This window comes from Protobothrops mucrosquamatus, unplaced genomic scaffold (genome assembly GCF_001527695.2).
Source record: "Protobothrops mucrosquamatus isolate PMUCROS unplaced genomic scaffold, P.Mucros_1.0 scaffold1102, whole genome shotgun sequence".
Lineage (NCBI taxonomy): Eukaryota > Metazoa > Chordata > Lepidosauria > Squamata > Viperidae > Protobothrops > Protobothrops mucrosquamatus.
In genome coordinates this window covers 266,692-293,065 of record NW_015387323.1, presented here as the reverse complement: position 1 = coordinate 293,065, position 26,374 = coordinate 266,692, and the positions used below count along the sequence as shown (strand labels likewise).

At 44.1% G+C, this 26,374-nt stretch overlaps 2 protein-coding genes across 2 annotated transcripts in view; one reads left to right on the top strand and one right to left on the bottom strand.

The window, feature by feature from the left end:
- The window catches only part of LOC107291277 (protein FAM57B-like), a 19,229-nt gene extending 17,053 nt beyond the window's left edge, over window positions 1-2,176 (top strand). The window contains exons 2-4 of the mRNA XM_015820266.1: window positions 412-637; window positions 801-896; window positions 1,865-2,176. Of these exons, the coding sequence (XP_015675752.1) occupies window positions 412-637; window positions 801-896; window positions 1,865-2,176 (634 nt within the window). The remainder of the gene's footprint in view (window positions 1-411; window positions 638-800; window positions 897-1,864) is intronic.
- A 1,841-nt stretch (window positions 2,177-4,017) lies between these two features.
- The window catches only part of LOC107291276 (major vault protein-like), a 43,783-nt gene continuing 21,426 nt past the window's right edge, over window positions 4,018-26,374 (bottom strand). The window contains 13 exon segments of the mRNA XM_015820265.1: window positions 4,018-4,106; window positions 4,629-4,769; window positions 6,283-6,466; window positions 7,809-7,997; window positions 8,404-8,530; window positions 8,923-9,039; window positions 10,933-11,144; window positions 12,809-12,944; window positions 14,161-14,358; window positions 16,081-16,319; window positions 20,661-20,819; window positions 20,914-21,039; window positions 23,995-24,231. Of these exon segments, the coding sequence (XP_015675751.1) occupies window positions 4,018-4,106; window positions 4,629-4,769; window positions 6,283-6,466; window positions 7,809-7,997; window positions 8,404-8,530; window positions 8,923-9,039; window positions 10,933-11,144; window positions 12,809-12,944; window positions 14,161-14,358; window positions 16,081-16,319; window positions 20,661-20,819; window positions 20,914-21,039; window positions 23,995-24,231 (2,154 nt within the window).

The following is a 26,374-nucleotide window of genomic DNA, read 5'->3' as shown; positions in this document are numbered from 1 at the left end:
GTAGAAAGCGGGGGAAGAGAACTGGAGAGAGACCACATTTGCTCCAGGAGCAGAAGGTTGTGATCAGGATCAGGATCAGGATCAGGATCAGGATCAGGGAGTGGGAGTGGGAGTGGGAGTGGGAGTGGGAGTGGGAGAGGGAGGGAGGGAGGGAGGGAGGGAGGGAGAGAGAGAGAGAGAGAGAGAGAGAGAGAGAGAGCAGGACGATGTGAGCAAGGTAGAATCTATGTTACCATTGTCCTTGGGAGTGAAGCACATCAGCATGTCATCAATTCCTCATTGATTGTGGCCTTGAGTCTGTTCCAGAGTGTCCTGCTCTTCCATCCCCTTTGCTCATGGCTCAAGTTATCTGCAGGGATTACTGTGTCTATTAGCTGCTTATATTCCTTTACCCCTTTTCACCTCCTGCAGGCACTGGCTGACTTCCAAGTACACCCAATTTGCCATCCCCTACTTCATATATGATATCTATGCTATGTTCTTGTGCCATTGGCACAGGTACCAGGTCAAAGGGCATGAGTCAAGATGCGTTGAGACCCAGACGCTGCACACTGCCATCCGTGCCTACTTGCACAAGGAATTACTGATGGTGATTCACCATCTTTTCATGGTGTTGGTTTGCTTCCCTGTGTCTGTGGTGAGTGGGACCAGGGGGGGGTCCAAGTGCACAGATGAGGACGGGAAGGGAAGGGATGGGCTATTGATCCATGCAGCAGAAGCTGCATATAAGGTTGCTGTGCTTTAGAAGATGCTGCCCCACCCACCCAGGTCTGCCATGTTTATCCCTTTCCCCCCTTCAGCTGTGGCGTCAAGGCAAAGGTGACTTCTTTCTGGGTTGCATGTTGATGGCTGAACTCAGCACCCCCTTTGTCTGCCTGGGCAAGGTTCTCATCCTGGTGAGTACGATCTGCTACTGAGCTTCTTTTAGGGGAGCGGGGTAAGAGAAAGGTTCAGATTGGTTTTTACCTTGGTGTACATTACAGGTAGTCCTTGACTAATAACCACAGGTAGCCCTCCACTTACGACCGCAATTGAGTCCAGAATTTGTGTTGCTAAGTGAGATTTGTTAAGTGAGTTTTGCCCCATTTTACTACTTCTCTTGACACATTTGTTAAGTGAATCACTGCAGTTGCTAAATTAGTAACACGGTTGTTCAGTGAATCTGACATTGCTTGTCAGAAGGTCACAAAAGGCAATCACGTGACTCTGGGACACAGCAACCATCATAAATTGTCAAGGATCCGAATGTAAATCACGTGACCACGAGGATGCTACAACAGTTGTTAAGAGTGAAAAAAAGGTCATAAGTCACTTTTTTCAATGATGTAACTTGGAACGGTCACTAAATGGATTGTTTTAAGTCGAGGACTACCTGCATTGACTTAGTAACCGTTCAAAGTTACCGCTGACCTGAAAAAATTACTATTGCAGCATCCCTACAGTCCCATGATCAAAATTCGGGCTCTTGGTAATCGGCATGTATTTATGATAGTCAGCAGAGTCCTGGAGTCACGTGATCGCCATTCGCAACCTTCCCAGCTGGCTTCTGACAAGTAAAGTCAGTGGGGGAAACCAGATTCCCTTAATGAGTGTGTGACTCACTTAACCACCACCGGTCGTAAGTCGAGGACTATCTGTATAGGTTTTATATATTTGTTGTTTGGTTTGTTGACATTTTATACGGTATTATAATTTATTAGATGCCCAGAGTTGCTAGGGTAAGATGGGAGACCGTACGTATCTAAATAAAGACCTAATGGGAAGGCAGAAGAGGCTTACCTGGTGCTAGAGAGAGAAGTGGAAGTGTTAGCCAACCCGACCTGAATTTGCCTTTCAACTCTCTTTTTCTCCCCTCTCTCCGCAGTACAAGCAGCAGCACACTCTTCTCCACAAGGTGAATGGCATGGCCATGCTACTCACATTCTTCTGCTGCCGAATCCTGCTCTTTCCATATATGTACTGGGTATATGGGCAGTATGCTGGCTTGCCCTTCTACCGTGTACCCTTCTCCATCCCTGCCGAGTACAACTTGGGATCGGCCATCCTCATGGCTCCCCAGATATATTGGTTTGGCCTCATCTGCCGCGGAGCGTTCCGTGTCTTCCGTGCCCGGGGTACCACCAAGGAACAAGTACTGCGAAACGGGCACAGGATGGATACCCAGGCACTGGACTAATGGCTCTCTTGCCCCCTCCCACAGCTGCAAACGGACAAGCCGCCTTTTTCCCCTATGACTTATTTATTGGGGTGATGGGAGGGAGTGGGGAAGCTGGCTCCTAGGCCAAAAGGTAAACAGGAGGGTCTGGGAAGGGGGGGTGTCTCAAAGGAAGTCTTTAGAGGGCATAAAACCAAAGTATTCCTTGGTTTGCTATGTGGAAATCCTTTGTCAAAGGAAACCCTCTAAATTTGCAATGCTGTCAGTATTTTGAAATGTCTATGAGTTGGGTAGGGTTTGAACCAGAGTGTAGTCCTAAACCAATAGGAATACTGAGGTTATCTATGTTGGGAGATATTCAGGCTAGTGGGGCACAAGTAGATCAATAATCAACCGGATGTTGGCCTGTAGAGCAAAACCAGGTTTCTAATGCATCAGGACTCTGCCAAGCTGAAGAACGCATAGTGGCTATTGCTTGCTAGGCTATGATTAGATGACCTAAGATTTTCTGAGCATTGCTAGCCAAAGAGAGACCCATGTGGCTTGCATGGGGTGATACTATTACCTGAAAGCAGGGGTTATACCATTGGATAGCAAGATTAAGTCAAATTCCCCCCAATCCTATTTTCTTTAGAGTTGCAGAATCTCTATCACATGTAAACACGATGGAGAAATAATACTGGGTTTGGCTTGCCCTCACCCCAGGCAGCAATAGGGGACCTATCAGCAGAATTAGTTATATTTGTAGAATAACCAATAAGGAAACACTTATCATTTTTTGGGATGCTAGTAAAATACATGGTCTTCAGTATTACTGGAATGTCATCTACCCAGGATATTTAATTCATTCATATGTGGGTGTGGGTGTGAGTACACACACACAAACACACACATATTTATCCTCTGTAGCAAGATGATCAGAGGGGTGCTGCTTAAAAAACATGTGCCCTCCTCCCCATAGCAATAACCAAGCAGGGGAAACACATATTCCGCTCCTCTTGACATCTTCCTCTGTTCAGCACAGAATTCCTTCACTGCTCACTCCTGGACCCTTCTTCACTTCATAGGGCAGGAATCTAGCTGTAAATAAAGAGCAGGGGGGAATGTATTTATAACCCAAGGTCTGCCAAGTATTAAAGGAGCCTTTATCTACTGTCAGCAGAGGGGCTGTGTGTGTCATTTATTAATTCCAAATCCCCAGACCCATGTGTCTTGCCGAGCCCTGTACAGTATACTGTACAGTATTCGGATCACTCTTTCCCTAAAACCTTGGAGGATCACATAGCTGTCTTTACAACTCTCCCTCTTTAAACTTTTATTTCTTTGCTGATTTGTATCCCGCCTTTATTATTTTTACAAATAACACAAGGTGGCAAGCATATCCAGCACACCTTCCTCCTCCTATTTTCCCCACAACAATATTGCGAGGTGGGTTCAGCTGAGAAAGAGGGACCGGCCCAGCCACCTTTTATGCCTAAGATGGTACTAGAACTCACTGTCTTCCAGTGTTTGGCCCAAAGTCACCTGGCCAGCTTTCATGGCTAAGGTGGGACTTGAATTCAGAGTCTCCCACTTTCTAGCCTGATGCGTTATTTCTTCATCAATTAATATCTTGCAAATGCATACAAATTCAAAGGCCTTTTACTTAACAGGAAGGACAGTGGAAAAGAGCAGAGGACAAGCCGTTTGGCTCAGGAACTCTAGTAGTCTTCTCTAGTTGTGTTGTTTACGGAAAAGCCTGGAATGAGGAAGGATGGGAAATCAGATCCGGGAGGAAATGGGTGGGCACAAAATGTGGCTCTTGAGAGCACCAGGGGAAGGGGTTCCAGCCAAGGCCTAAAAGATGTGGGCTGGTGCAACACTTACGCTTGGACAATCTGAAAAACAAAGAACAGCAGGATGAGGAGAATGGATCCCACCAGGATGTAGCACAGCAGCTGAGGGAAGGAGCCTGGAAAAGAGAGAGAAAGGGGGCTTATCGTGGGCCACCACAACTCTAGTAGAGACTGAAGAAGCCCACTGCTCAGAAATAAGCTGGGAGGGTTGTTTACTGGCTTAGGATCTAACAAGCAGGAATCCTGTAAAAAAGCTAGGGCAGGGATTTGGAGGCATAGTCTATGTGTTGCGTCAAGCAAGTGATCCTCCCTTGGACTTCCTTTTCTAATAAACAGGTTTAGAAGCCCCAACATGGAGGAGGGGGGAGAGGGAGGAATGAGAGCTGTAACATAAGGGAAGATACATCACACGCGTGGGCAACGTATGCTTCTTTTAGCCCCATGCTAGTTTTCAAGTGTTGCCTGTTGCCTGATTTCAGTCTTCCCAGGGGGGATTCTGGCAATCCCTAGAACGGTGTTTCTCAACCTTATCAACTTTAAGATGGGTGGACTTCAACTCCCAGAATTCCCCAGCCAGCCAGGGAATTCTGGGAGTTGAAGTCCACTGCCCTAGAGGTGAATACAAACTGACATCTCACTTGGAGCAATACATTCGGGCTTTTCTCCAATAAACTTATAGACAGCTAGGATCTTCTCTTTATCGGAGTCAGGGTAGTCAAACCAGAGTGCCTCATGGGACTCCATTGTCTCATTGGCATCTTCTAGTTTTTCTGCCGGTGCTGTGGGCCAAAGAAATAAGAAGCACATCCATCAGAGAACAAGGAAAGCATTCTTGATGTGAAAGGGAAGTTAACACTTCTTAAATTGGTTTCATATTACTACTGATCAAGGACAAAGTATCTTCCTTCCCTTACTTTTATATCTCTTTTCAGAGCTGGTGGATAATCACTTTATTCTTCAAACGTAACCATCCTTACATTCAGTCATAACTTTTCTATCTACCTTCTTTCCTTTAACATTTTATGGAAGGTCTCTTTTAAGCATTCAATTCCCATCAATTGTGTGATCAATTAACTGTTCCCCGGGTCTTTGTTTATAAAATGAACAAACGTTTTCTGACTGCAATGCATATAGCCAGGAACTAATGAAAAAGTGCTGGAGTTTATCAAAATATTTTTTTCTGTATGACTATATGTGGATACCGCTATGATAGTAAGCTCTTGAAATTTCCCAAGTCATTTCAACATCTCTTTTGTAGTTTAAAAAGGCATTAATCACTTTTAAATAGTGTTAACACAGAACTAGAATCAACTTTGGTCTGGCATTGAGGTTAGCCTTTTCACACTATGCTGGAGACGCTACCTAAACACAATTCTGAGATAAAACCCGCATCCATGTAGATTTGTGGAATTATATTGTGAACAGATTTTTTTTTCAGATGCACACAGGCTTTAAGAAGCTGCTGAAATTTATGCTGAAAACTTCAAAGAGTGGATTCGTTAACAATAAAATAATCTTGACTTCACCTTTTTAGAGTCTGGGTTCATTCCTCATATGGATGATTTGGTTCTAGTTTGGTATGCTGAATGAGATTGTGTTATTTTGCCAGACCATAGTTGAACAAACCATGGCTTGGTGTTATATAATCCCAAACGAAGATTGAAGTTTCCTTTTAATTAGTTACAATAGCTTGTCTGCAAAAACATGGATTATCACTAGATGGTAGCAGATCTGACCACATATGGCCACTGTTTTAACCAGAGATGCAGGAACTTAACCCGAGATCTGTTGTGCTTGAACTAAGCACACCAAGCTAGATTTACTTTTCTTGCAGTAGGTGTAACTGTAGAATTAAGGTGGATAATATTAAATTTTAGATAAATGGAGAAAGTTGGGCAGGAGGGCCTGGGCTCACCTTCCATTAGTTGATCAATCCATTTTTCCTTGGAGAGATTTGCAAAATTGCATAAGATGCAGAGAAACAAAGACTACACTTGGCTTGGCATAATGGATCAGTCTCTCTCTCACATCTAAACACACATACTCGATGACCTCACAGTGCATGCTTCTCTCCTCACATTCCAGCTGACTTTTCCACCACAACAGCCAAGATTCCACCACCCCACCCATCCAGGTTCTATCGTTGTTCCCAAGAACAATCATTCCCCCAAAAAATAATAGCAAAGCAGAGGATGCTATGCAACAGAAAAGATGTTTATTTTATACTTTGCCCCCATCAAAAGATTCATACATTCTGGGGAAGCACAGTATTATAGCACATGGTCCCCCGGCATGTTCTTGTAAGACACTCATTAAGTAATAATAGAGAGTATTGATCTTGATACTCTTGATTCCATGTCTCCGAAGGCTTGGGCAGGATCCCCAGCAGTCCTCCAGCAGCTGTGAAGAGGTTAATAGGAGAAGAACCATCTGTAATGAGGGTGGACTGGATTCCCAGACCCTGGAGCAATTTGACCTGCAAGGAATAGAAAGCAAAAAGTCATGCATCAGGGTTTCAAAATCTCAGATGAATATTTCTAATTTGCTATCACATTGTGGCATCTGAGATATGTGGCTGGCTGCTCCTGCTCTTGTACAGGTAGTCCTCGACTTATAACCATTTGTTTAGTGACCGTTTGAAGCTGAAAAAAAATGACTTATGACCAGTTTTCACACAACCGGTGCAGCATCCCCATGGTCACATGATCAAAATTTGGGTGCTTGGCAACTGGCATGTATTTATGACGGCTGCACTATCCCGCGGTCGTGTGATCACCATTCGCAACCTTCCCAGCTGGCTTCTAACAAGCAAAGTCAATGGGAGGGAGAAGCCAGATTCACTTAACAACTGCATGATTCACTTAAAAACTGCAGTGATTCACTTAACAACTGTGGCAAAAAGATCATAATATGGGGCACAACTCAGCTGTCTTGCTTACCAATGGAAATTTTGGACTCAACTGTGGTTGTAAGTCGAGGACTACCTATAGTTTACTGTGCCCCGTGCTTAGATTAGTAGGAATGTTCACCCCTGCCTTGGGTCTTCATGCCATTTGGCCCAGCCTGGTGTTCTCCAGATATGGTAGAATTGATAGTTGCCTCCTGAAAAAGCACCTTTGGGATAACCATGACCTGGATGACTGAGAATCTCCATAGACATTTAGCGATGCACTTTGGGATGAACACCCTTCGAATGGTGCGGGAGTATGAAGGATTTCCAGAAAACATTGCAGACTACAGGAACCATTTGCGTTTCAGTTTGAGATGCAGACAAGACAGACTCATCCCCAACAGCCAGCGCCTGTCTTCAACAGTGAAGGGACACAGGGCAGAAAACATCCTGCAGCCAAGAAGGCTCCACACCCATTTGCACTACTCAGGTGACTCTGAGGACATAGATAAACCTCCAAGTGACTTTCTAAAAGAATGCAAATGACCAGCTGTCTGTAAGGAATATAAATCCTTCCATTCCCCACCATCCAGTCAGAGCTGAAGAAGCTTCTTCAAAGAAAAAAACAAGGAAGTCCAGTAGCCTCCTGAAAAACAGCACCTTTGGGACAACCATGACCTGGATGACTGAGAATCTCCAAAATTGACATTTCCAGAATTTCCCAACCAGAATTAGAGGAAACCCATACTGGGGAAGGCTGATCTGACCTCATTGCCAGTGGGGTTTTTTTGTAGACTAGAAGCCACAGTCCACATTCCCTAGTACCTGTTGCATTCTAACTCAAAATGAGTAAACTTTGAGTTTAAGCACACCCATTATTTGGAAGGCCAATGTTCTCCTCCTCCCTCTTCCTTTCTCTGCTTCTCACCTGCATCTCTGGCCCAGCCACTGCAATGTCCCGGATAGTGTTGGCTCCAAGGGATTTGATGACAGCTTCAAATTTCTTAACTTCAATAGCAGCCAGAGCTTCTGCGCGGCTCACATCCAAGTCGGCTTGTTCTTTGGCAAAGTGCAGCTCTTGTTCCCGGGCTTGTGCAAGACGCTGCAGTTCTGATTCCTGGAAAAGTTTAGAGAATAAGGGAGGGAGAGAGGATGGTGAACGGGCTGCATCTTGGACACAAGCCGAATCCAAACATCAGAGTGGAAGAAAAGTAGCTACCAATGTGATTTCTTAAATACTCTGGCAACAATTTATGCCGCACTATTGCATACCATTTTTTCTCTTACTCCCTACTAGAGAAGTTATATCAGCTGATTGGTCTTCTCTAGTTTGCCTTTATTTTTCCCACCTAAAGTTTATTAAGATACCCATTCTATGAGCAAAATTTATCTGCATATAAAACAATGGATGTAATCTAAAGACTTTAAAATTCAGCATGTTCTTCTTAGTCTGACGAGCAACTATCATCAGTCATCTATCAAGTTAGCCCAGAAAAGTTTATGGCACGACTGGCAGGACTCACCGTCTCTATGGCAGTAGCTTGAGCCTTCAGCTTGGCCTGCAAAACAGCTCCTTCTCCTTCAATTCGGGCTGCCTCTGCTCGGGACTGGGCCTCTGCCTTGGCTGCCCCTGTGCTCTCAACAGCCGTGCTGGAAATATAGGAAAGTGGAAGAAGAGCCTTTAGAAACTGCATTTCACTATGCCAGGGGTAGGCAACCTTGGGTCTTTTATGACTCGTGGACTTCAACTCCCAGAATTCCTGAGCCAGCATGGCTCAGCTTGGAAACCTCTCCCTTTCCCCTCAGCATGGCTGGCTCAGGAATTCTGGGAGTTGAAGTCCACGAGTCATAAAAGAGCCAAGGTTGCCTACCCCTGCACTATGCAATCAAAGGCTAGATCAGCCTTCCCAAACTTGCAATCTCCAGATTTAGGGAGTCCAGCTCTTAGCTAGCACTGCCTGGGACCTCAGAGAGCAGGAAAGAAGTAAGTTTGGAACAAATGTCCATAGTTCTTCCTTAAAACCTGGATCCTGCACACTCACCACAGTGCTTCCAGCTCCAGCAGCTCCTTCCGGGCTCGTTCTGCCTCAGCCTGATCAAGGATTTTCTGCCGTTCAAGACGACCTCGGGCCTCTTGTTCCAGCCTCTCTGCCTCATGTCTGGAGAGGGAGAGGATGCCAGTGGATCAGGGGAAACAAACACCCAAAAGGGAAACAAGCTTACCTAAGATCCATCTCTTTATTCCGGGAAAAGCTCAAAGGCATTCTCCAGGTGTAAATTAGAAGAGCTTGTCAGAAAGGAAAGAACAGGCTGTTTCCATTTTTCTTTGTTTTTGAGTAAACAAGAAGCTTGAGAAGAATAGTGGTACCTTGGTATTCAACTGCTTTGAAACTCATCAAATTTGGTAATCAACACATTTTGATGTGAAGATTTTGTCCCAATACTCACTGTTGGTTTGGTACTCAATGCCCAAGCTAGAACTTTTCAGTGTTGGCTGCCTTGTAACTCACTATATTATTCTTTATGGGAAAAATTTGTTTGGTACTCATCGTTTTTGGTACTCATTGCAGCTCCCGGAACCAATTAACGATGAGTACCGAGGTACCACTGTAAGTGATCAGTGGGAATTCTGTAGGTTGTTTGATGATTTGAAAGCAATGGTCAGACTCCAAAAACCAAGAAAGACATGTTGTAATTCTTCCAAGCAGATTTCTTTATTGTTCCTCACCTCTAGATAAAATCTTGCCAAACTAGAGCAGGCTACCAACCACATAAAACATACACTCTAGGAACTGTTAAGGAGGAGCCATCTTTACCCTCTTTCACATCAGAACTGTGTGGTCACTTGTTCCTCGGGAATGCACCCAGTCCCTCCTGGGAATCCAGACTACATTCCTTTACAGCAACAGACTTTGAAATTTGAATGGCCATGGAGAAAAGGTTAGGCGTTTCAAACTGTCCTTAAAGTGACAGAGCTGCAGTTGAATTAGGTCAGCAAGAGCAGACATTTCAGAAGTCACAGAAATGGTGTTTGTCACATATCTTCATATCTGACCCTTTCACAAGCCAAGGAAAGTAAAACAGTGACCAAAACCAAGAACTTTTCCATATTTGTGGTTTTGCTTATTCAAAAGGAGGGGTGCCCTCTGTATCAAAATTTATTTTTTCCTGGTAGCTCCTAAAACCTTCAGCGATCCCTTTCATTTCTCTGGCTGGAGGTAGAAACCCATAGTCCCGTGGTGGCAAACCTATGGCATGCATGCCACAGGTGGCACGCAGAGCCCTCTCTGTGGGCACACGTGCCATCACCCCAGTTCTAGGCCTTCAGCTGGGTTTTATAAAACCTTTTCCCTTTAGGCCTCCGCCGTGTGCAAAACAAAAAGGTTCAATCAATTTCAACTTCTCGGGGGAAAAAAATATATCACAAAGTTGGAATTGATTTATTGAACTTTTTAGTCCCACCCAGTCTGCCGTTACCACCGCAGCCACGCCCACCCAATGGGCCACACCCACTCAATGGGCCACACCCTCACAATGGGGCACGCCCACCCGGCACCTGGCGATATATAAGTGGGTTTAGGGTTGGGCATAAGTGGGTTTGGGCACTCGGTCTCTAAAATGTTCGCCATCACTGCCATAGTCTATGCTCACTCAGCGCCTATAACCACCATAGTATAAATGCATGTTCTCTGTTAACCTTTCCCTGCAATCTGAAGAGATCACCCACCCTTGTCATCCCCTCCTTGGGGAAAATAGCCTTAATCACCAGGAGACTGTGGGTTCTAGTCATTAAGCCAGCTAGGTGGCTTTGGGGCAATCACTATCTCTCAGCCCAACTCACCGCGCAGGGTTGTTGTTGTGGGGAAAATAGGAGGTGGAAGGAATGTTAGGTATTTCATTGCCTTGAGTTACTTGTCAGTAATAAAAGTGAAATAAAAATCAAATAAATAAATTTAAATTGGCCAGAGATTCTGGGGCAAGTTACACATACTGTTAATGATATCAAGTGAATAGGGGGAACCCGGTTGCTTCCCACCCCAGTTGCTCCATACCGAGCAGCAGCTTCCTGAGAGTTGGTGGTGATCTCAATGGCGAGCTGCACACTGCGCTGGAGGGCGTCCCGTGTCCGTTGGTCCACTGGCTCCACACTTTGAATATCAACGCTGCTGATGACTAGGCCGTTTGGGGAAAAGCATAAGGAGTTGCGCAGGGTCCCTTCTCCATCAAACCCAAAGACAGCAGCACAGATCAGCCGATTTGAGTTCTAGGAACATCAATTTAAGTAAGATAATTCAAGAATAGAAATATTAACTGTTAACCCACTCAAAAAGTCTGTCTTCACTTCACCTCACAGTGACTTCCCTCACAATAATCTAAAACGGTGTTTTTCAAGCTTGGCAACTTTGAAGATGCGTGGACTTCAACGGCCAGAATTCCCCAGTCATCATGCTGGCTGGGGAATTCTGGGAGTTGAAGTCCACACATCTTAGAGTTGCTGAGGTTGAGAAACACTGACCTAAGGTACATTTCTCCTCCAGCACTCGGGTCACTGCGTTCCCACCTGGAAGTCTTTCTCTGCAAGAAAAAAACCAAGCTCAGAGAGCATCAAGGACCCCACAAGTCTTTCTCTCTTGATTTTATCTTACCTGGGCGGCAAAACTCCAAACAAATTAGACTTTTCTGTAGTTGAATGGATTTTTGCAGTCCTGGAATCAAATGCCTATTCTCTGTCCCCTTGTTCCTCGACATGCAGCAAGGAGGAAGAGACAGATAAGAGGAAGAAAGCAGTCTAAGGACAAGAATCTCCATTCTTCCAAGGTCTCTGTTCCAGCACTGGCAGTTGGTTGCTTCCGAGACCACAGCTGACTTGGAAGCAGCAGTGGAGAAACTATAAGCAGCATCTTTTAATTCCCCTTTCTTCCCCTCCCCTCCCCTCCCCCAGTTTACATCCCACCTTTATTTTGTACATAAGACACCTATCTCCTATTTTCTCCAGAACACCTTGTGAGGTGAGGTGGATTCAGAGGGAATGACTAGTCCAAAGTCACCGAGCCAGCTTTCATGCTTAAAGTAGGACTAAAATGCACAGTCTCCTGGTTTCTATGCCAGCACTTTAACCACTACATCAAAGTGGTTCCTTCCATGCAACTCTTCTCTGACAGCTCCTTTTGGGGCCCTCTGCTTGGGTTAACATATCTGGGCTGCAAAAATCAAGCATCCTTTAGATGGCAGCAAAGTGATAAACATCCAACTCTTTGCTACCACCTAGTGGCTGTCTAGATTTTGCAGTCTAGATGTGGCAGAATTTTGTAATATTTTGTACCTATTGTATTAAACAGAAGTAGTGTATTTACTAATAAATCTGTCACTATTGATAATATATAAGAGTATCTGTTCCTTTTTTCTTTCTTAGTTTGTTTGGGGTTGATTTTTTTCTTTTTCTTTTCTTTTAATCTTTTTAAGCTTAAAGATTGTTTTCTTAATTTGTAGTATATTAAAAATGAAAAATAAATCAATAAAAATCAAATACCCAATGAAACCAACACAAGGCAAACCAAATAGCTTTCGAAAACAAATAGGAACATCTGTATAATAAGTATCTGTATTATCTATATAATAAGTGAAAACGTTTTGCTTTGTCTCTATGGATTGGAAAACCACTAGACATCGGATTTCCCCTACAATGCCCAAGTCTCAAGAAAAGTTTACTGAACACTGAAGATGTGGAACATCTCCCTAGTCACACCTCTCACCTTTTCCAATCTGCAGTCATGGATAAACAAAACCACAAGGAAGAGACACGGCATTTTTAACTCTTGGTTTTGAAGGGCAGTATATCAAGTTTAAAAGGAAATAGGGGTTTACACATAAATGACAGAGGAGCTGATGGGACAACAGTCATGGAGGAGAAGCTAAAGTTAAGCTCACCTTATGGAAATCATCAAAGGTGACAGCAGCCACAGCTCCCCGAATGCGTGAGGTCAACGTCTTACAGGCATCGCCTATAAAATCTGGGACTGAGAAAAGGCGGGTTGCTTCAGCTGCTGAAGGAATCTCAAAATGCCTGATGGGAAAACAGATCCATATACAGTTACCAAGAAAACCTGAGATGACGACAGTGAGTTGATAAAACTTTGCTTGCCTGAACCAGACCATTGTGACTTATCTATGGAGATTCTCAGTCATCCAGGTCACGGTTGTCCCAAAGGTGCTTTTTCAAAAGGCAACTGGACTTCCTTGGTTTTTCCTTGTGGACATTTCGCTTCTCATCCAAGAAGCTTCTTCAATGAAGTTTCTTGGATGAGAAGTGAAACATCGCCAAGGAAAAGCAAAGTCCAGTTGCCTCTTGAAAGAAAGCACTTTTGGGAGTTACAAACATCTCTTAGTGTCACGCAGTCACCCAGACAATATTTAAATATTTTCAAAACAGATTTAAATAGTTCATTAAGAAAATCAGAATGGAGAATTAAGGCAATTAAATATATTTGATAAAGAAGACGTACCATATGCCATACTGAGGATTAGCTCACATTTAAAAATGAAAGGAGCTTTAAGATCTAGTTGAAATATATTAAGGATAACTTAAATAGCTAGATGGCCTCATATGACTTTCAATTGAAATATATACTTCTGACCCCAAAGTGTATTTTTAAAGTCATCCAAGGTTTGTAACTGTTATATAGATATTGCTAAATGGGAGTAACTGATTTTATATCCCCTTGGTAGAATTGTTTAAAGACTTAATCACTTTACTTTAAAAAAAACACATACTCATCACTTTCTTCCATTTCAAGGTAAGGAATATTATGCAAGTGCAAAACAGTTCCAGCAAATAGTGAGCGAAACACAGATAGAAGGAAACCTAAATAAATTAATACTGTATTGTTGACGACTCTTATTTTGTTGATCAGCTGGTCCAATCTGTTATGACTCTTGCCGGCTTGCAAAATACAATGATAAAAGTACTACAGAAACACCAAACCATCCAAAGGTCTGAAAAACCCAAAAAATTTCTGACAGTGAGAACTATTTTGCCTGCCTCCCAGAGTTGAAGGTGCCTCATTGCTGGAGACTTTCGAGAAAAGAGTGGAAAACAATTTGTCCAAGGCAGTATGAGGACTCCTGCCTTGGGCAGGAATTTGGAGAAGACCTCCATGGTCCCATCTAGCCACATGATTCTATAATCTTTAAAAGACCAGAACACCACACAAGGGATCCATCCTCTCATTCTAATCAAGACCTGGGCCAACTTTCAATCCATCCAGTTATCCTTCACTCACCAGTTATAGGCCAGCTGGAGCTGGAGACGGGCATGGTCAGCTGTTTCAATACTGATAATGTCAGTGCAGAAATCTGGCCCCAAGAGGAGGCATAGAGAACGGCGGGTGTGGGGGTGTTTGGGTCTGCCTCCAGAGAGACTCAGGACTGTGAATTGCTCATCTGGACCCAGTAGCACTAGTTCTGGTCCAAAAACCACCCTGGAGGAAGGAGAAGATCGTATTAAATCACAGAGGTTCCAAACAGCATTTGATAGTGTTACCTGGAATTTTAGCCTTGATTATTAGCCTGCTGCAAATTCCGCATGGTGTCAGGAAGGGCATCCAGCCAGTAAATGCTCAGCTCCATCCAGTCGCCCCAATTCTACCCCAGATTAAGGGATTACAGGGTTGTAAAAAGGAGATTATTAACATTTTAAAAAGTGATGTTAGCATTTTTAACATGATGGTCTAAGTTACTTTTTTTAACTACAGGAAAATGTCTTTTTTTCTTCTTCTAACCAGTAGATTAAATTTTATTCTTTCTGATCCACTGGGACTCTTATAATGAATCCATTCTCAACTTAATATAATTATATTAACTTCATAGAAGCATTAAGGACATCTGTAATCTTTTAGAAAAAGAGTGCTAATTTAGTAAAATGTAGGGAGAAAAGGGAGGAATCAGAGACCAGAATATATCCACTTCTCAGCCTCACTGAACAGGAAGAAACACAAGAGACTGAATTTGTGAAGAGATCTTATTAAAGACATGGCAGCCCTTTATTAAACCTTTAAAGGGCTGTCTTACCTTTAATTTTGCGTGTTAAAGTTGCAGAGCTGAGAGCACAAACTGGTGTCTTTATTAAAATATACTGCTAATAATTAGTGCAATAATGTGGCTATTAATAGTGGGTGAAATTAACTGGGTTATCTGGGCTAGCCATCACAAAATTAAATGGGAGAAGGCCAGAAGGGACAAGTAGTATGTGTTATCTTATGCTTCTTGAATAAAAGATGGAAAATAAATGAAAAATACAGTATCACAAATGAGAAAGCAGCAGTTCTAAAAGTCAACCAAGCAACCTACTTTCCTTGAAGTCTAAGGTCTGGAATGGGCAAAGCTCATTTCTTATTCCACAGGGAATTCAAGGTCACTTCCTTGGGCTCTACCTCAAAATCAAAGAATGACCAGATTACCAAATTTCGGTGTCAAGGTTCTGACTGACAAACCCAACCAAGCAAACACCTTCGAGACATTCCGATCTCTTAATGTAAAACTTTATTGAGTATATCACTTCGGCACTAATGAAAGCAAAACCAGCCCTGGCAAGACCCCTCCCAAACCCATATAGAATTCTCCCTCCTCTCTCTGGGTCAGGTCACGTTGCCCAATCAAGTAGAAAAATATTGTTATGAGAAAGCATCTCTAGGTCTGGCCAGACGCCTGGTGTTATGTCCTTGAGTCTCACGGTCTGGCTTCTTAATCTTTGAAGTCTGCATTACCAACCTCTCCCTTCCCCCCAAGTTCGTTGGCAAGCTGAGAAGCAATATTTTTCGCACCAGCAAAACCCGTGCTTTGAAACTTGATATTGGGGCTACGACCATTTTTCACACTTACAACCATTGCAGCATCCCCTTGGTCACGTGATCAAAATTTGGCCCTTGGCAACTGGCATGTATTTATGACAGTCACACTGTCCCAGAGTCATGTGATTACTATTTGTAACTTTCCTGGCTTCTGACAAGCAAAGTGAATGAGGGACGCTAGATTCGTTTAAGGACTGCATGATTCACTTAACAACTGCAGATGTTCACTTAACAACCGTGGCAAAAGATCACAAAATGAGGTGCAAACTCACTTAAGAGCTGCCTTGCTTAACAACACAAATGTTGAGCTCAATTGTGGTCAGTCAAGGACTATCTGTAGGTCAATTTTCTCACCTGGATTTACGCTCCTTGTAGTCGTAAACTTGCACAGCTGCATTGTGGGGGACACGGTAAGACACAGCCCGTGTCTTATCACGAGGCAACACAACACCCTTGTCTGAGCTGTCTTTGGAGCGATCAAGAAGAGGATCCCTGCCTGTAGTCAACAAATCCTCCACATGGGCAGGCAGGTGTTTCTCCCACAGTTCCTCATCCTGAGACAGCATGTAAGAGTGGCCAATCACAGCCCTAATCTGGAAGAGAGTGAGAAATGGTAGAAAACATAAAAATACATAACATCCCCATAAATTTAGTAGAATTTCCTGGGCAATCTTCTTTATTTCAGAAGCACTACAAAAAGGAGGTATCTGTCTATAGCTCTGAAAGAACAAGGATGCTCTCCATGTTAGCAATTATTTTCCCTATAGCAGCATGGAAGTGAAAGTTGGATTTTCAAGAAAAGTATTGACACTTTTGAACTTCAGTGCTGGAGAAGATTTCTGAGGATGGCCCCAAAAGCAAACAAATGGACGATAAAACAAATTAATCCAGAGCACAAATGACCAGCCTCAAATCCATTGTAATTTGGACAAGTTACGTAAAGATCCAGTTTCCTTAAGAAGTCCATTAAACTGGGAAAGGAGGAAGGAAAGTAGTAACAACAACAGCAACAGCAACAGCAACAGCAACAACAACAACAACAACAACAACAACAACAACAACAACAACAACAATAATAATAATAATAATAATAATAATAATAATAATAATAATGTTGGAAGGGACCTTGGAGGTCATCTAGTCCAACCCCCTGCTGAGGCAGCAAACCCTATACCATTTGGGACAAATGGCTGTCCAGTCTCTTCTTAAAGACTTCCAGTGTTGGAGCATTCACCGCTTCTGGAGGCAGGTTGTTCCACTGGTTAATTGTTCTGTCAGGAAATTTCTCCTTAGTTCTAGGTTGCTTCTCTCCTCGATTAGTTTCCATCCGTTGCTTCTTGTCCTGCCCTCTGGTGCTTTGGAGAATAGCTTGACTCCCTCTTCTTTGTGGCAGCCCCTGAGATATTGGAACACTGCTATCATGTCTCCCCTCGTCCTTTTTTCCGTTAAACTAGACATACCCAATTCCAGCAACCGTTCCTTATATGTTTTAGCCTCCAGTCCCCTAATCATCTTTGTTGCTCTTCTCTGTACTCTTTCTAGAGTCTCAAATGAAGAGGATAACCAGCAGCAAGATGAATGGACAATTGCACTGGACTGTTGGAAGACCTCAAGAGCAAGGCTGGAGACACATCATCCTAGAGCAGGGCTTTTCAACCAGTGGTACGGGTACCACCTGTGGTACATTGGCACCTGGCAGGTGGTACACAACCATCCTAGAAAAGGGGTAGCGGGGGAGGGGAATGAGCTGAACCGGTGGCAGCACCGCACAAGCCTGAGCGAGAGACGGCTAGAGCTGCAGGGCTGTCAGGGCTCAGCGGAAGCACCAGGATCAGCGCCAGGCTCCAGCTGGAGCTCGGCGCTGATCCTGGCGCTTCCGCTGAGCCCAGAAGAAGCGCCGATCAGCTGGAATGCTGCAGCATCTCCAGGGTCTTGTGATTTACATTCAGATGCTTGGCAACTGATTCATATTTATGACAGTCACAGTGTCCCAGGGTCATGTGAAGTGACCAAAACCTGCTGCAACCACCCAGCAGGCAGGGGCAATAAAAACCAAACACCCCCCACCCCACCCCTGCTGCCAATCCTCAACAGAAATGTTCACAACAATGAAAACCTCGGACAGGAGGAAGAGCGCCGCCGGGCGGGCAGGCAGGTGTCTTGCTCGGCTGTGGCTTGGGGGGCACTTTTTTCAGTGCCACTGTAACTTCAAATAGTCACTAAGCGAACTGTTGTAAGTCGAGGACTACCTGTACTTTATAACTTTTTTTCCCTTTTTTTTTTTTGGTGATCAAGTTTTTGACACCTTGCTAGGCGACTGGTGGTACTCGGATGTTGCCATATCCTAAAAGTGGTACAATGGGTGAAAAGGTTGAAAAGCCCTGTCCTAGAGAAGGTCTATCTTATGTGGCTGCTGAGAGTTGGCACTAAGTTAACAGAACAAGGAGAGAACCAACCTAGAACTAAGGAGAATTTTCCTGACAGTTCGTTAATACAATTAACCAGTGGAATGACTTGGATTGAGAAGTTTTGGGTGCTCCAACACCGGATGTTTTTAAGAATAGATTAGACAACCATTTGTCTGAAATGGTATAGGATTTCCTGCCGAAGCAGTGGATTGGACTAGAAGACCTCCAAGGTCCCTTCCAACTGTGTTATTCTGTTATTCTATCAAGGTAATTCAGAAACCACAAAGCAGGAGTTTTTCTTCAATGAAGAAGTGAGGTTACAAATGAGATTTTGCACAGTGCTTAAGATAATAATATCCAGCGCTGCCTTTCCCCATTGTCAAGACTCTTTTACAATGCTTATTTTCAAGCAATTGTTTAGAATATTTCTTTCTAGCCTTCTGTGAAAGGTTCCTTTTGAAGGCTCTGGACCCTTATTACTTTCATTTCAGCTTTAATGGAGATTAATGATAAATTATTTTTCTGCAAATCTGAAGTAGGTAGAGGCATTATTTGCTTCCTGGATTTTGGCTTTTTTGAAGAGGAGGAGGAGAGGTGCTATTACAGTATTTTGAAAATGGAACTAGAGCCCACCCATCCTTTGCCCATATGCTGATATACAAAAATAAATTTATAATCATTTAAATATATTGAAATAGAAACCATGATGGCATTTTTGATGGCATATCAATCTTTTAACATCTCAGTACAGGTAAGTCCTTGACTTACGACCAAATTTGAGCCCAAAATTTCCATTGCTAAGTAAGGCAGTTGTTAAGTACGTTTTGCCCCATTTTATGACCTAGAACAGAGCCATGCTGGCTCAGGAATTCTGGGAGTTGAAGTCCACGAATCATAAAAGAGCCAAGGTTGCCTACCCCTGATCTAGAACAACAGAATAACAGAGTTGGAAGGGACCTTGGAGGGCTTCTACTCCAACCCCCTGCTCGGGCAGGAAACCCTATGCTATTTCAGGCAAATGGTTGTCCAATCTCTGCTTAAAAACCTCCAGTGTTGGAGCACCCACAACTTCTGGAAGCAAGTAGTTCCACTGATTAATTGTTCTGTCAGGAAATTTCTCCTTAGTTCTAGGTTGCTTCTCTCCTTGATTAGTTTCCATCCGTTATTTTCTTGCCTTCTGGTGTTTTGGAAAATAGGTTGCCCCCCCTTCTTTGGGGCAGCCCCCGATATTTTGGAACGTTGCTATCATATAAGAGAATCACTGCAGTTAAGTGAATCATGTCTGGCTGAGGAATTCTGGGAGTTGAAGTCCACAAGTCATAAAAGGGCCAAGTTTGAAGACCCCTGCTGTAGTCCATCACACCTACTTCTCCTTCCATCACATCTGTTCCCTCTAAAACATGCCTCAAATGCCAGATAGTGGAAAAGGAAATGAAGGTTACAGAATACAGAGCAATCCCATCAAGGAACAAAGAGAAGCTACATGCCAAGAACTACCGATCTTTTTCATATCATCTATCTGAGCTAGCACTCCAAATTTCTAACAGCAGCCAGTGAATTACAGCTACCAAAAGGTGAGAACCACAGAAACAATCTCCCTGCTTCTTGTTATTCTTTTAGTTACAGGAAGTCCTCAATTTACGACCACAACTGAGCCCAAATTTTTCTGTTGCTAAGCCAGACAGTTGTTAAGTGAATTTTGCCCCATTTTACGATGTTTCTTGCCACGGTTGTTAAGTGAATCACTGCAGTTGTTAAGTTAGTTACACGGTTGCTAAGTCAACCTGGCTTCCCCACTGACTTTGCTTGTCAGAAAGTCACAAAAGGGGATCACATGACCCCGGGACACAGCAACCATCACGAGTCAGTTGACAAATGTCCAAATTTAGTTCACGTGACCGTGGGGGATGCTGCAACGGTTATAAGTATGAAAAACTGTCATAAGTCACTTTTTCCAGTGCCGTTGTAATTTCGGTCACTAAATGAACTGTTGTACATCGAGGATTAGCTGTACACATTTGATAGCTAGCTTCTATTTAAAATGTAGAAGACACTAGATCAGAGGTAGGCAACCTTGGCTCTTTTATGACTCATGGACTTCAACTCCCAGAAGTCATAAAAGAGCCAAGGTTGCCTAACCCTGCACTAGATCCTACATGACAAGCAAAGCTCACTGAAGTTGTCTCACTGATATCTTACTTATATTGTCCTATAACCATCTCTGTCCTTGCCATAGTGGCCAATGCCCGGAAGAAGTATACAAGGTGGGAGGGAACCAAGTTCTTGCTCCTTGGTTTATTCTGGAAGAGGATTGAAAAAAATAACCATCCTTTTCACAGCACTGTGATTTCCTTTTGCAAGGAAAGGAATTTGAGTTTGAGCTTTGTCTGAATAGCAGTTAATAAATAATGTAATGAACCACATTAGAGAACCGTGGTCCTTTTGCTAAAATTGACCTCTAAAAGTCTGCATTCCTAAAGACTGATGTGCTTTTTCAGTAACCACTGCTGGATCTATTCCACTCACCTTCCCTGTCTTAATATCCCAGACATAAATGCCTTCATTCTCAGCCAGGGGAATAGCGTGGCGTTGCTCCATCACTTCGACCTCCGCAGGGGGTATGTACTCCAGAGGGCCTCGGATCAGTCAGCGGTCACCTGGCTTGCGCAGAATGTCCTCATCGTCCTGGGTAAGAGAGAAAGTAAGGAGAAGAAGTGTCATATCCACCTGTAGCAACCCATCCATCCTCCCTGGCCATCAGAGACTCAGCACCTCCTACCTCGTTTTTGTCTTCAATGGGACGAACTGCACGTAGTAAGAGGCCATCTTCTTCAGACAGGACGTAAATATCTTGGATCCCGTCTTTCAACCATTCTCCAGGCTGTAGGAAAAATGATATCTCGCCCTGCAGAATGAGAAGCAAGAATTGGAGAAAACTCAAGAATGATCGTCAGTCATTGGTTTTAAAAAGTGTGTGTGTGGGGGGGGGGGAGCCTAACTCTATTTATTAAACTGTAAAGTGGTCAATTTGATGTTGGCTAGTTACCAGAATGGTATCCTCCAGTTCCAATCACTATCACCAAAAATTAATGGTAAGTTGTCTGCCATTTTTGAGCCTGGAAACAGAAACTGTAGTGCAGTGTTTCTCAACCAACTTTAAGATGCGTGGACTTCAATAAAAACTTTAAATACTGTAAAAGATGCATATTAACAGGAAGTTAAGATCTGCCCTGGCCTAGATCTTATGGTCTAGAAAAGGTGAAATCTAAAATCTACTTCACTGGTCTGATTTTTAGTGACTGCCTCTATTGGTTTCTTGGCAGGTAAAAGGTAAAGGTAATGGTTTCCCCTGCCCAGCCATGTCCAACTCTAAGGGGCAGTGCTCATCTTCGTATCTTAGCTGAGGGAGCCAGCGTTGTCTGAAGACACTTCCGTGGTCATGTGGCCAGTATGGCTATACACCGAGGCACACAGGATGCTGTTACTTTCCCACTGAAGTGGTACCTATTTATCTACTTGCATTTGCATGCTTTTGAACTGCTAGGTTGGCAGGAGCTGGGGCAAATAATGGGAGCTCACCCTGTCACACAGCACTCAGGTCTCAAATCCAGGCTGTCAGCTTTCCAGCTGATAATCTCAGCAACTTTAACTGCTGAGCCATTGTGCCCCTCAATTTTGGCAGCAGTACACAATTAGTTCGCCACTGCTTTTTTCTGGGATGTTGTTTTGATTTCCAAGTCTAGTGTACAGCTCAAGGATTCCCTAGTGGGACGCCCAGAATTCTATTCAAGCATTGACTAAAGTCCAATCCTGTTTAGCTTCTGAGCACAGAGAAGGCTGGGCAAATGTTATCACTTAATATGTCACACACATTAATCATGATGGGAAAGGTGAGTAACTGATATTGGCTAAGGCCAGCAGTATATTACTTTTCTTGATTGAAGCTTGCCTGTGCAAATGGCGACTGTGTGGTGGGGGGCCATCCCACCAGATGGAAAAATGGAATTATAAAATATACAGGATTTTATATACTGTGTAAAAGCCTCACCAAACAAGCCAGGAACACAATGGATTGTTTTTAACTACTTTTTTAGAGCACATTCAAAATACTCATTTGCATGCTCAATTGCAGTCTACTCAGGGTAGATATAGTAGATAAAAAAATAGAGAGGAAAGAGAGCTGGGAGATTCTAAGAAGGCCTCGTAGGAAAATCTTAGTATTTGAAAATTATGTCTCCATTGTTTAAATTCTCAGTTCCTATAATGGTAACAGAAGAATGCATGCAGAAATCCCATAGAATAAAAAGATGTAAGAATGCGTGCAGGGTACAGCTATTATATAAAGAATTCAAGTCTACATTTCTTGTTAATTATACTAAGTGGTAACTGCTCATCTGATGTGCTGAAACACAATTGGGTAGATTTGAAAAGATGAGGGAAAAGGCAGCAGAAGGCAGATCAGTAACACAGTTATATAATCAGAAAAAGTGTAGCCAATTTTTTTCAACCCACAATTAGCACCTTGGAGAGAGTTTAAAATGGAGAATAGGAACAGGAGTCTTCAAGAGGCCTCTCCCATCCTTTGAGTTCCCCAAAATGAGCCAAAATCCCATTACTGAAATTTGACTGCAACGTGCCTGAGTTTCAGGGCTGCATATGCACCAAAAGTCGCCAGCCAATTTCAAGTATCCCTAACGAAAAACAGAGCTTAATACAGAGAGCTTAATACAGGTAGTCCTCAATGTACCATCACAATTGAGCATGGAAGTTTGTTTGTAAGTTACTGTGGTCACAAGCAGAGTCACCACATGCTCAGACTCAATTTTATGAGCCTTTTATGACTGTTGTTGAACAAGACACCGCAGTCATTAAGCGAATCACATCATTGCAAGTCCAAATCGAGCTTTTCCAATGGGCGATTTTTGCCACAAAATGGCAAAAAAGTCACTAAACACGAGCACGTGGCTGCAGGACACTGCAGGTGGTTGTAAATGCGGGCCAGATGCCAAGCACCTGAAATGGAATCACACGATCACAGGGGTGGTACGACAGTTGTTAACTTTTGGGACAGATCGTAACTTTTTTCAAGTCCAATTATAACTTTGAACAGTCATTGCACACTATCAGAACTGTGATTTCTGGCAAGTTTATCCCAATGTTTAGCCCAAATCTGCTTCAGTGGCAATTGCTTTCCTGCTCTCTGGAGCAACACGGTTTAAGAGAGCAGGAGCTGTGGATACTATCAAGGTTACTTCCCAAATCATTTACCACGGATATAGCATCTAAAAAAAGTATTTTATAACACCAGCTTCCTAATCTGCCTCCCAGTAGGAGATGCAGACCAGCTTCTCTTGAAGGAGAGGCTGCTTTAGGGAGTTCTGTTATAATCCCTAGGGCTGACCTGCTGAATGGTAACAGTACAGGTAGTCCTCGACTTACAACCATTCATTTAGTGACCATTTGAAGTTGCAACAGCACTGAAAAAAGTGACTAATGACCATTTTTCTCACTTACTACCATTGCAGCATCCCCGTGGTCACGTGACCAAAATTCAGATGCTTGGCAACTGACTCATCTTTATGACGGCTGCAGTGTCCCAGAGTCACGTGACCAGTCTTTGTGACCTTCTGGCAACCAAAGTCAATGGGGAAGCCAGATTCACTTAGAACATGTTGCTAACTTAACAACTGCAGTGATTCACTTAACAATTATGGCAGGAAAGGTCATAAAATGGGGCAAAACTCATTTAACAACTGTCTCGCTTAGCAACAGAAATTTTGGGCTCAGTTGCGGCCCTAAAGTCAAGGACTACCTGTATGTCATTAAGAGTCCTTCATGATTCTGAGATAAAGATACATACCTTAATGACCTTCTTCTGCCCAAGCTGAGGTTTTCCATCTATGCCTATCGGGTCACAAACTACACAATACTGGCAACTGTTCAGGGTGGTGATGTCAATAATGCCCAGCACTTCCTCATACACATCAGGGATGTGGGCTTCAGTTTCCACCATGGTGACCAACCACTCTTCTCCAGTTTTCCTCATGATACCTTGAGAGTCCCGAAACGTTTTAGTGGCCCGGAGGTGCAGTGCTTTCTTCAAAGAGCAAAAGAGGCAGAAATATATATATATATGTGTATATTAGTGCAAAGCCTCCTTTTTATGATTTAACATTGTTATTAATCTGACTCTTCATACAAATGACACGTGTAGGGTTTAAGCCACACACCCCAAATGTTGCTTCCGATTAAATTTCGCTAAGAAGCAGAAAAGAATGCAAATATGAGGCAGCAATGGTAACTGCATCCTTTCAGAAAATGTCGGCCTACAAATTTCACCTCTGGTTGCCAGTGGGACGGGACTAATCTCTCAGCATCTGGCAACATATTGGTTGCTAAAACAACCCTCAGGAAAAGAGGCCTTGCAAAGCAGGGAACGATCACAAGATCCATACAAGACAGTCTGTCTGGTGTAGTGCAGTGTTTTTAAACTTGGCAAAATTAAGATGTGTGGACTTCAATTCCTAGAATTCCCCAGCCACCATGCAGCCAGGAGACTGTGAGTTCTAGTTCCACCTTAGGCATGAAAGGCAGCTGGGTGACTTTGAGCCAATCATTCCCTCTCAGCCCAACCCACCTCACAGGGTTGTTGTTGTGAGGAAAACAGGATGAAGGAGCATTAGGTGTGTTTGCCATCTTGAGTTATCAATCAATCAATCTAGGTGGGATAAAAGTCTAATAATAGTAATGCAAGACCATGGATGTTATTTCCATATAATCAGAGATTAGTTTAGTGACTTTTAAATTTGTATTAAGATATTGGGAAGGCTAAACTAAAAGTCTCTAACCAAACATACTTTCCCAGAGAAACTAAAATGGTAATTTCAGCCATAAAATATTCAGAAACCAAAGACGGCTGGAAATTTAGAAAAGGATTTACTGGGAGGCCAGTACAGCTTTGGGACAGTAAAAGAAAGTAACTCTTAGGAAGAAATGAGGTTCATGCCTCTTTTGTCAAGCCCTCCGGGCTCGACATAAACGGGTGGGGGGAGGTTTAAGGATGGCATGTGGGGTGGAGGACGACGCCGGTGGCCGGCACCGAAAATCCCACCTGCTTTCGGCCAGCTGACAGGCGCAGCGCTGGATGACTTCCCCGGCGGCGTGGGCAAGCCTGCTTGTGTTCCTGGCTGCGTCCCTCAGCCGCCGAGCAGCTGACAGGCCACCGAAGGCTCGGAGCCGAGGGCCGGAGGAGCAGCCGCTGAACAGCTGATGGGCCGCCAAACAGCTGACGGGCCGCCGAAGGCACAGAGCCGAGGGCCGGCGGAGCAGCCGCCGAACAGCTAATGGGCCGCCAAACAGCTGACAGGGCTTGCAGTCAAGGGCCGCCGGAGCGGCCGCCGAACAGCAGGGGGTCGAGGGCCGCCGGAGCGGTCTGAAGCACAGCCGGCTGGGGTCGAGGGCTGGCGGAGCGGCCTGAGGCACAGCCGGCTGGGGCGGGAACACACATGAGGCTGAAAGGCAGCAGTGTGTCTCACCTGGCCGTTTAAGCTTACGCATCCGGATGCTGGTTAGATGGGCGGGGGGTGGGGTTGATTAGCGGTTGTGTATATAGAGCGCTGGGAGGCAGTTGCTCCCAGCGCTGACTTTGATAGCAGACTATCGTTGTAACTGCATGCCAGAGATTCCTGAAGTAAAACCAGCAGCCACCTGTGAACTTGACGGCTCCGTGTGTTCTTGCCGGGGTGTGGTGAGGATTTCTGACAGGAAGTCAGCGCTCCTCTTTTCTTCCTTCCCTTTCCCTGTGTCCCCACCCGTTGCCTTTGGTAGACAGCCAGCTTTGCCTGTCTTTCCTCGGTGCTGGGGGAATGGCTGAGGGAACCCAGGAGTTGGGGCCTGCAGGGGAAGGGCCTGAGGCGTCTGAGGCTGACGGGGTGGAGCCAGCCCCCCAGGATGCTACCCAGCTTGTAGTACGTCCCAAGGTGATCGAGGCCCGATCAGCGGAACGGCCCAGTGACACACAGGCGGTCCTGGGGTCTGCTCCAGTGTCAACGCTGCAAATACTGTATATTCTTGCTTTGACAATGTGCAGAACTGTCTGGTATTTATATAGTTAAACCAGCAACCAGGAAAGGGGGAGGAGCATAAGGATAGCCCGGGAGAAAGAAACCGGAAGTAAATCACATCTTCCAAGTTGATTGGAAGATGTGAACCATGACCCTAAAATAAGGGAGTGGAAAATG